This window comes from Pteropus alecto, unplaced genomic scaffold, assembly GCF_000325575.1.
Source record: "Pteropus alecto unplaced genomic scaffold, ASM32557v1 scaffold239, whole genome shotgun sequence".
Classification (NCBI taxonomy): domain Eukaryota; kingdom Metazoa; phylum Chordata; class Mammalia; order Chiroptera; family Pteropodidae; genus Pteropus; species Pteropus alecto.
Window position 1 is genome coordinate 2,197,865 of NW_006494613.1, and position 11,023 is coordinate 2,208,887.

The 11,023-nt window shown below is 37.9% G+C and overlaps 2 protein-coding genes across 15 annotated transcripts in view; one reads left to right on the forward strand and one right to left on the reverse strand.

Annotated features, from left to right (window-relative positions):
- Positions 1-4,123, forward strand: part of MED12L (mediator complex subunit 12 like) — a 318,700-nt gene extending 314,577 nt beyond the window's left edge. For all 13 annotated transcript variants that reach the window (XM_025042472.1, XM_025042480.1, XM_025042483.1 and 10 more), the window contains one exon: positions 207-4,123. In XM_025042472.1, the coding sequence (XP_024898240.1) occupies positions 207-259 (53 nt within the window). In that variant the 3' untranslated portion in view covers positions 260-4,123. The remainder of the gene's footprint in view (positions 1-206) is intronic.
- IGSF10 (immunoglobulin superfamily member 10) overlaps positions 3,989-11,023 on the reverse strand; it is a 23,811-nt gene continuing 16,776 nt past the window's right edge. Inside the window, exons 5-7 of one of the 2 annotated variants that reach the window (XM_006926224.1) lie at positions 10,029-11,023; positions 8,649-9,549; positions 3,989-6,074 (exon numbers count right to left, since the gene is read on the reverse strand). In XM_006926224.1, the coding sequence (XP_006926286.1) occupies positions 4,166-6,074; positions 8,649-9,549; positions 10,029-11,023 (3,805 nt within the window). In that variant the 3' untranslated portion in view covers positions 3,989-4,165. Of the gene's footprint in view, positions 6,075-7,151; positions 7,193-8,648; positions 9,550-10,028 lie in introns of those variants that run through there. The other variant, XM_006926225.1, reaches the window with a different exon arrangement.

An 11,023-nucleotide genomic window follows, 5' to 3' on the forward strand; every position in this document is an offset into this window, starting at 1 on the left:
TCTGATGTCGAGCTGGCCCCTCTGCAGAATGAATTCAGCTGCAGTGTTTACATTCTGCCACTTGGGTCTCTAAGCTAGCATTGTACCCCGTGGCCAGTCCGTTCCCTTATTCCTCAGTCTGGTACAGAGAGCAGTGACAAGAGGATAGTATCTATCTGTGGCATAATTTTGCATCTGCAATTTATTTGAATTTATTTTCTTATTAGGTAACCAGCCACAGCAAGGAGTGACTCCCTATGGGCATCCTTCACACTTCTGAATCTGGAAGAGGACAAGACATGAATTTTTATGTTTGCACTGAAAAATAGAAAATCAAATTTAATGCATTAGTCATCTTTAGAAATGTCCCTTTGTTCTTTCCTTTCTTTGAAGTTTTCCTATATTTTATGCTACTTTTCATACAAAAGTGTTTTAACAAAAAGCAAAGGAGGAGGTGTGGTTTGGTTTTGTTGCGTTCAACTTTAAAGTAGGTTTAAAAATGTGGATTATGCTGGCCTACTCCGGGAAGAGATTGTAGCAGGCCTTTAGCTACTGATGCATTTTTTTGAATCTCAGTGAATTATGGTGGATTTAAAATATTTATATATTCACTAACAATGAAGACTTTTTAAAATTTTTTTTGCAAACTGCCGGACCAAACTACTGATTTGAAAGGCATGTCAGATCTTGACAGGAAAGCAGCCCATTTATTCTGCATTCACCTGTGATGGTGAAATGGACATTTATTTGCATCACTCTAATTTGAAATGTTTGTAATTTCATAAGCACTTTATAAACTTTGTTCTTATTTAGGTAGGCGTTTTCTTTGCTTTTGTTGTGGTCAAAAGGTGCTGAAACAGATTGTTGCTTAATATTTAAATTGCTTAGACCAAGAACTTAAACCAAGACTTCTATGAGAGCCACCCTAAGACATGTGGGAAGAAGTAGCTGTGCTCAGATTCATTTTCGGTGGCAAGATCATTGACCAGTCTTCATGAAGGTACAACATGTAGATTCTAAAGACCCGAAACAACAACAGTAGAATTGTTCTGGTAATTTATTGACAGGTTTGGCAAAAATGGCTCTGTCCAGTTTTGGTTCTCCTGAGCCTTATGCCAACTTGAGAAAAAAAAATCTCGTAGCTGGCTCGAGGTTCCACAGTGCTCAAACTTGACATGGTTTCCAGAGGCTCTGGCTCCCAAGTCCAGAAGCCTCTGGTTTTCATAAAAGATGTATTTACTGTTTATTTTGTATGGTAAGTATTTGCTATTTTGAATTTAATTCTTAATGTTGGTGTCAGTCTTGGTTGTGTATTACATATGCTGTATTTATAAATTGGTGCAAAAAGCACAAGTAAAGTAAATTATACATCAAATTTATTATAAAGAAATAGTAACTATTTTAACTTTGTTCAAGTATGTGGTAATTTGCTCCTATTAGAGTAAAAAATACAGTAAATTATTATCAGTTTGTGTAACTTAAGAGTATTCCATATAATATTTTTTTAGACTTAGATGCATAAAATTTTGAATGTGAAAATTGCAGGGCATTTTAAAACATGTGGGGGATATTTTCCCATGTTCTGTGTTATTTCGTTTTCTTTTGCCATATGATTTTACATGTAATATAGTTGCGCATACTGTGAATAGATTTGTCTACAATGAGCAAACCATGTAGAACTACTTTTTTTAAAGTGTAGCTAGTACAACTTTAATAGATCATTTCTTTTGCAAATCATTATATAAATAATTTATATCTTCCTAGGTGAGTTATTCATTGCAAAGTTTGACTCATGCAAATGACCTCAAATACATGTCCGCTTACTTTGCTGTGGCAGCAACCATGTGAACTGCTTTGTACACTGTGAAACTATTTCACTCCAGCCTGCTCATTTTGTGTTTACTCTGGGCTGGAAAAGACTTTGCCAAAACATTAAAAACCAATCTTTTCACTAAATTAACATATTCTATCTGCTTTCAGAAGATGGATCTTTACATTTCAGCTGGTTTTGTATATCAGGGTGTTCCCCCCCTCCCCACCCCCTCTCAAGAATCAGAGTCCATGAAGTTATTTTTCTTCTAAGTAATATATCCATATAATGACTGCCTTGGCAAAACAACCGAATTGTGAATGTTGTGCCTAGTGAGTGAGTCCTGTTCCATCCTGATTGTTTTATTTCTTATCAAGAATTATTGGTACTTGAAATGTCAGTTTTCAGTTTGAACTATATATTTTTGTAGCTCAATATTGCAAACAGCAGTAATACTGTTTCAAGAATGAGTGTTATAATTGCATAGCATTTGTATGCACTTTATATTTTGAAGAAGTTAGTGAAATTAATTTATTAATCATTTTGCACAAGAAAGCTGTAGGATATGCCTTCGTTGTTGTTGTGTCCCGTTTTTAGGTGAGGAAGCTAAGTCTCCTTTGTAAGGCCCTATAATTCAAAGCTTCTGTGGAAGTTGAGGGAAAACCTGAAGCTGGTTTCCCCCTGAGCATTATAAAGAAGGCAACTGGAAATTTTAATCTACTAGTCTTATCATATTAACTCCCACTTCATCCTCTATCCTGAGGTTTTGTGGTTTTTTTCTTTTTTAGCAGCTGCATTAATTTGCATTAAATGATCACAAGGGGAACCCTAGCCTTTAACAGAACCTGGTAATTTGCTTCGTAAGTAGAAAGGAAATTATCTTAGGATAAATGGAAAACCCCATTCCCCTTAAAGGTAAGACTTTGAAATAGAGTGGAGTTGGACATAATAAGCCTTTAGACATACCTGTTTGCACTGTAGGCTTGTTCCTAGTAGAGTTGCATTTGTCATTTTATTTATTCCTCTTGGCCCAGAAGTGGAGGGAAATCACTGTGGAATGAGTATCCTTTGATCTTTTGCTGCCACAGGTTACCAGCATCAGAGGTAATAGGTCTCTTAAGTAGGGCCAGCTGCAAGCTGGTATGAAAACACAATGAAGTGAGCTCCACGTGTCTCAAATGATTGGCAGTGGCTAACATAGCTCTGGGTTTTGTGTACTGAGATGTCTGAGCGAGACCTACGGCATTTTCTTCTTTTTCACTTATTACGGCTCCTATAATTCTTCTTAAATAATAGGTGAATATTTGAATAGATGCTGGAGAAATTACACTGGAAAATTCCAGCCTCTAGAATTAGAAAGGATGAATCAATGTCGCTCAAATTAATTCAGGTTGGATTAAGCATGTAATATAAATACAGTAAATTACAAAAAGCAACATTTTGTGTAGGGGCGAACAAATTTTAAGTACAGTGAAACTTCATTATGTGTATTAAATCTACATATTTCCCAAACATTTACCTGTCGCATAAAAGATTACCACTTAATGAAATAAAATGCTCATAGAGCAATGGTTCCTCCTCCAAAAATTTTCTTTATAAACAAACGGCTCCAAACCAGGGGTGCCTGAGCTAGACTTTGAAGTTATAAAGACGTTTCATTGTATTTTTAAAACCTTTTTAATGAGCTAATTTGAACAAAGATGTAATCAACCCCCATTCGCATTTTATGATGTACAGGTGTAGAGTTGCTTTTTACATGTGGAAAAGATAGCTTGCATTTATTTTTAATGCAGTTATTAAAACATTTTTGTAGTCCCCATCAAGGAAAATTTTCAGTGCACAAAATGGCGAATCATAATCCAAACAGTTCAATGCTTATTTTTTTGTAGGTTTTAGTAAAATATTTATAAACCAACCACAAAATATACATCAAAATGTCAAATTTAAATCAAGATTGCAAATTTAGTCTTTTCCATTGTCTCTGTTCTCAGTGCCATGCTTGTACCATTGATAGAAGGTGAACACTAGGCAACTGGTAGCGAAAGAAAAAAATCCATTCTTTAATGAAGAATTCAGGTACATTAGCCATTTGTTATTTTATGGTGGACAGTTTTCTCTTAATGTTAATTGTTATTTGTTGGCAAAATAAAAGTGCCTTAAGTTAAAAGTTTGTTTTGAGATTCATTGAAGAAATCAGTATCGGTTCATAATGCATTTATTTACAAGTCTTTTTTTTTTTTTTGCATGTCCATTATAAATTTAATATTGTAAATGTATTCAAATTCATTTACATGCCTATGGCTGCCTTTGATTAAATTTCTTCCAAAAAATAAACTGTCCAGATGTTGATTTTGTTCAATTTTATTTTATTTCATGTCAGATTACTTGAATATAAGTTGTTGCAGAATCACTACCAAGTGGATTCTTTGCTGTGCATTTGTATATCCCAGAATCTGAGGTTTGAGGGTTCTGAATGACTAGGGTACCTTGCGGGTGAAAAGGCCCAATTCCGTATGTCCTCCCTTTATTTGCCATTGAGAGCACGGAGTGGTCAGGCATCTCCCATGTGACTTCCGGCTTGGGAACCCCGAGGGCCACGCAGTGGAGCTGAACAGCCGCCCCTGTCCTTGTGAGGACGCTCCTGGGTGGGCGATTTATAATTCGGGGTGGGTAGGCTACAACCATTACTGGAACAGTAATCAGTGCATGGCCAATGCTATTTTGAGCCTTACAAATATAGTTTCCTCTGTCATAAGCTGTTGCTTCTTTGATGACTAAGGTCCCATTTTCATACAATATGTATTTTCCACTAATTTGAGGCCTATCTACTATAAAACCACTTGGCATAGTCCACTTGATATTTGGCTTAGGGCTTCCATTCGACACACAATGCAATGACAGAGATTCTCCACTGATACAGTAAACTGTTCCTAACGCATAAGTAAGAATAACTGGCTTCTGACCAATTTCTAATACAATTAATTTCTCAATATAGCCAACTTTATTTCTTGCCCCACACCGATATTTTCCTGCGTCGTCCCGAGTTGTCTTGTAAATGATAAAAGAGTCATTGCTTGCTATCAGATACTGAGAATTTTGTGGTCCATTGGGAAATCGGGTGCCATTTGGTAAAATCCAGATTATTTCAGGTGGTGGGTTTCCATCAACAGAGCAATTTAATGCTGTGGACTTTCCGAGCTGGACAACTACTTTTTCATTAAATGGATTTGTGAACGTCGGTCTTCTCAGCATTTCCAGTACTTCCAACCGTACCACCAGCACGCTCTCACCTCCTTCATTCCGAGCCACACAGATAAAATCCGCTGAATCTGAAAGCCTCACATTCCTAATTTCCAAGGTTCCGTTTTTATGGACTGTGATTCTGCTTCCATAGTATGGGGCTGTGAGGAAAATATTGTCTGGCATGATCCACATGATTTGAGGAGATGGTGTCCCTTCAGCTCTACAATCAAAGTGCTTTTTAGAATGCCTCACAGCTGTGGCTTTAATGACAGTTTTGTTTGTATACAAACCATTAATTAATGGAGGCTTCGAGACAACATCCAGTTTGTACATTTTGGTGTCATCCCCACTGGGATTTCGGGCCACGCACACATACTCTCCAGAATCGAGCAGTTTGACTTTGTTGATGGACAAAGACCCATTGGCGTGAAATGTGTACCTATCTTTTGAGAATGAAATCACGTCACTGGAAGGCAGCAGCCAAAATGTTTTTGGTTTGGGTTCTCCAGTGACCTCACAGTCCAGCACGGCTGTGTCTCCAGCTTTGATTCTCGTGTTAGCCCTGTAACCCTGCCTGATCCGTGGGGCCGCTGTTATTACTGTTAGATGGACCTTCATTTCATCCTTCCCTAGAGTGTTCTGGGCGTAGCAAGTATAATCTCCTTCCTCTGCTATCCCCACTTTGTTGAAGTACAAGGTTCCATTGTCAAAAAGCGTGTATCTCTTAATCTGGCTGCCACTGTCATCGGCTTGCATTGCATTGTTTATCATTGTTCCATCGGGCAAACTCCAAGATATCTGGGGCACTGGCGAGCCAGAAGCCTTGCAATCAACCTGGAAATCTTTCCCATGAAACACCTGCTTTTTAAAATGTTGCCCATGGTCAATTTTGGCAGGTTTTAGTCTTAGGCTAACATGCATCAGTATCAGATCATCCCCCATTTTGTTTCTTGCCACACACAAGTAGCTGCCACCATCTTTTTCTGTTATTGATCCAATAAACAGAGATCCGTTGGGATAGACATGGATTCGGCTGCCCATTCTAAAAAGAGAGGAGACATTTCAGTGTACAGCTTACTTAGTAAGGGATGGGGGCAAGGGAGTTGTCTTATTTACACAGGATTAGCCTAATGGACATTTTTTTAAATTAAAATTAGTACTAATTTACTGTGTTCTAAGCCATTTGCTTAAAGATGAAATTATCTAACTGAATAGGTATAATTTCATGCAAATTAGTACTTGTCACATAGACTTCACATGAATCTCCTTTGCATAGTGACTTTTTAAAATCATTCTAATGGTGAGGAGAGTGCTAGAAATATTGGTTTTCTAGACACGTGACTTTCTTGACTACACATCAAATAATCAGTCTAATATATGTCGATATAGAAGAACTTAACAGAAAAGATGCTAGATCATACTTTTTCGGAAGATATTTGCAGTAATACATTTGGAGTTATTTGGTTAGAAAAATAAGTCCTACTTTGTTATAGAGAGAAAATGGCAATGTAAGACTTATTAGATAGAAGCTCGCTGTAGCATCTGCCCTTTGCAACCAACTGTAAAGTGACTGGTCCTTGCATTAAGTTGAACTGGGTGGAACACCATTTTCCTCCCTGAAGCTACTACACAGCCTGCCATTAACACAGTGAACCACCAGATGGCAGACCTTCCCTGGTAAAACTAAATCTAGTTTTTCGGAGAGAGAATGGAAGTTAAGTTGATGCTAAAACCTGATTAAGAACGCCCAGGGGTGAAAATCTACATGTCTTCTAATTTTTTAGCAACCTGAACTAAGCAGTTAAGTGAAACTGGAGAGAAAAGTGTGAACAATCTTTCCAAATCTAACAGCCTCAAGTCATTTTTTATTCCCCAGCAAACATATAATAGAAGTATGGAGAGTATTAGAGTACAACATGACAAAAGGTGCTGGTGTTCTCTTTATTTTTTATTTTTTGAAGTGTGGAAGAAAGTTTCCTGGCATGTAAACCAAGGTAAAATTGTAATGGATACACTTAATAGAGGGAATGGAAACTGCTAGGAACTTAGATCTTTAAGTAGTTCCCCACTATGGAGCTGAAAAAAAAAAAAAGATATCTAGTGAGACTTAGTAACTTACTTCAGGTCACAGGGCTGGTTCTCAAACCTATCTTTCACCATGCAACAGTGCTGCCTGCTATCATTCCTTACTAATCCCATCTAAAGGCACTGATTCTCAAACATGGATGCACATTAAAATCAGTTGTGTAGTATAAAATAGTGCTGCTGCCCAGGTTCCACCTCTGGGACTTCTGACATAATTGGTGTGGAATGTAGCCTTGGCTTTAGAATTCTTAGTTTTCCAGCTGATTCTCTTGTGCAACAAAGTCTGAGAACCACTGCTGTCAGCATAGTTCCCAGCTCAGGTCTCTCATCGCCTGCATCAGAATGATGTAGGACCTAATTTAAGATGCAGCCCCATGTGTCCAGGAATATATTTAAATGCATTAATTTCAGAAAAAAAACTGGCATTCAACATTAATGAAATGCTTACAATTACTTGAAGGCAAAAAAAGGAAATATGCTGATATAATAAATGTAAAAACTGATAAAGCATTGAAAATATTTGATGCCATAAAAGGTTATACATATTGTAAACATGTTATTTATAAAAGTTTACAATTCATAGCTCAGTATTTTTTCATTTTAAATCTAATTTCAATTTAACATCTGGTCAAGTAATTTTGATGACTTAGAAAAACTTGAAAATTAACATTGGAATTTAAAAAATCACAAGTTAAATTCATTAACTATATTAAATACCAACTTATAGTGTGACGGTAGAAAAAATCTATTCATCTTACAAGCATAATAAGTTCTTAACTATTTTGTTAAATTTTTTCCAGCATGGATATTTTCTACTAATGAAAAGCAAATATATAAAATAGAAATACTTGTTCCCATCTTTTCTGTCATTATGTAAAGTCATTGCATAAAGTCATGCAAATAGAAAAAATTAATTAGCAACTCATAAACTGCAGTTACTACTTTTTAAAGATGATTTAATCTCCACAGAAAGCCAGATAAAAATATCAATAAGCCTGTAGCAGAGCATATTAGAGAAAGTGTGCACGTGCCTGACAACATGGGAGTGATGTAGGTCCTGAATACATTTCACTTTGTGAAAGTTATTGTTGTGACTTTCATAACATGCTTTGCAAGTTAAGATAGTACAGATTATACTAAAATTTAAAATGTTTCATAAGAGACTTCGAAGGATGAAATAATGGAGTACACCTTCCAGAAGCTTTATTGAATTACAAAAATTCCTCTTCCGGGGTTGAGAAATTACGAATACATATACACAGTTACTATTTTAAAACTATCACAACTATGGAAGCAAATGAGACTTTTACTCTGTGTTTAACTATATAAACTCAATGAGAAATCGGCCCTTAGAGTTAGGCATTTAAGAAGCTTAGTTTTATATAATTTATATTAATTTCAAAAGGGATTAGGTCTCTTTAGAGAGTTACTTTTATGGGCAGGGTCAATGGGCTCTCAAACTCATTGGATCACTTTTTCTATTTCAGAAGTACAGCTAAGTAGATAATCTCAACACAGAGGTGTGGTTTACCTGTGCCACTGGTCGACGACAGCCTTGGATGGTAGCCTCCAAATTATTTGGGGTTTGGGTTCTCCAATGGCTGAGCAGTTCAGTAGTAATTTCTCCCCAAAATTCACCTCATTCCATGTCTGGGATGCAAATTCTATCCTGGGGATGGTCTCTCGCTCTTCCATTGTAATAATTACCACCCTTCTCTCGGAGCCAGTGGAGCTGGTAGCGATGCACTCATAAGTGCCTCTGTTTGAAGAGGCTATGTTTTTAATGTACAGAGTCCCATTTGAAAATAAGAACAACTTGGAATCAATAAACTGTAATGGCTTCACTTCGGTGCCATCAGAAAGAACCCAGTGAACACTGGGCTGAGGAGTTCCTTTTGCAGTGCAGGGCAGTTTCAAACTTTCACCCCAAGTCGCTGCAATGACTTGCCTCTTTTGCTCTAGAATGACAGGTGGGGCTGCAATGACTTGAATTTTAACCAGCAGTGAATCCTGGCCAGCAGAGTTCCAGGCCATGCATTTGTAAAAGCCCCGGTCATAAACACTGAGATTATGGATGACCAACGTTCCATCAGATGTCACCCGGGCTTGCCTATTCCCCTTGGATGACTCTGAGACCACTGTTTGGTTTGCGAGAATCCAGGAAATCGTAGGGCTCGGCCTACCTTCTACTCTACACTTCAGTTCCACAGTGCTTCCAGAATGGACTGTGATCTCTTTGGTATGTCTCTCCAGGATCCTAGGGGGATAGGAAACCACGGACAAGGTGATGTGAAGGCGATCTGTGCCAAATGGGTTGGATGCTGAGCACAGGTACTGTCCACGGTCCTGAACGTCCACCCTCTGTATGGACAGGGTGCCATTGGGGAGCACCTGAAATCTGTTATTCTGTTTCCTTTTAGACAAATCAAGTCCTGATAAAAGAAAGAAATTAAGAGCCATAGTTCATCAAAGCCGAGACAGAAAACAAATTGTTCAAGTGGCAGTCTCAAGAGGAAAGCTATCTTTTTGTTAGGCTACTGAGAACAAATATATTCAAAATTAAAATTAGGACACCTAGTCTTCACATTGCTAAAATTATTTCTGGAATTTTTTTATACCCATAATTTTAATTTAAAAGATGGATGATTCAATGACAATTCTCTCTTTCAAGTCCCATTTCTTTGAATCTGCTTTCAAAGCATTTCAATAAAATGTTCTTAATTAGCATATGTTTTTAAACCTAAAGAGCACTAACGCCATGTAGCAAATGCCAAATGAGGATATTAATAGTTTCTACATCTTGGGGAAGTTTGAAACTGATGTTTGTTCTTTGGATATATAACCCTGAAACACAATCTTTCCCTTGTTTTGTAACCGAGGAGACTAAGTGTAAAGAAACTGTTTTAAATACCTGATGAGACTCTGGTCCAGTGGATGGTGGGCAGGGGATTTCCAACAGCCTCACAAGGAAGAAAGGCATCTGAGTTAGCTGGAATAGTAAAACTTGCTGCTTTTCCTCCAACTATTCTGGGCCTTTCAAATATATTCCTAGACAAAGGCTCGGTAGGAAGGAGTTCAGGAGTTATTTTTTGAACCAGTGTCTTATCAAAATGACTCTTCTTTGCAGTCTTTTGTATATCCCAATTTGAAGCATGAGTGGCGTCCTCTGGCAAGCCTGGAGTGGGCAACATGCTCATTCCTTGCTTTTTTCCTTTTTCAGCAATTTCTGGGTATGACTTGTGCCAAAAGTGGCTTCCTGACCAGAGAGAAGGAGTCCATTTAGAATTCAGTGGTTTGACTGTTATTAGTGCTGGCGTAGGAGTAGAATGTAACAGATTGGAATACATAAAGTAGGTGGTTCCAGTTGTGAATTTGGCATTTGGATGAACCTCGGAAGATGCTGCAACCTTTTCTGCCAATTGCTGTGGATCAGCATTGTGCCTTGAGGGTTCATGCAGCTTGACCGCCGTATTTGTCGTCATCTGGAAAATGGGAGTTGCCACGATGTCAGTAAGTGCGTTTTGATTACTCAAGGTAGGGGAGGTGGGAATTAGCATTGGAGAAGCTCTACTGCTCAGGAATGGTGGCACAGTTGAGTGTCTAATGGTTGTGTTTCTAGTTGTGGTCCTCTGGTGTAGTTTGCTAGACAAAGTGGTTTCAGAAGCAGTTGTGCTCTTCAAAGTCTGAGTACTCTCTTGGGGTGGTTCTTCAATTACATCTGTCCAATTATGTGTTCTTGGATAATGATCAATTATGCTTGAAATTCCTTTGGTGTTTTCTAGGGAGGGATGAGTGAAAGCAGAAACACTGGGCTTGGCTGAAGTTCTTGCTGCAATTGGAACAGGAAGTATCGCAGCAGTAGATGTACTGAAGCCAGAACTTTGGTGGGGGAAACTGTTTGGGGCA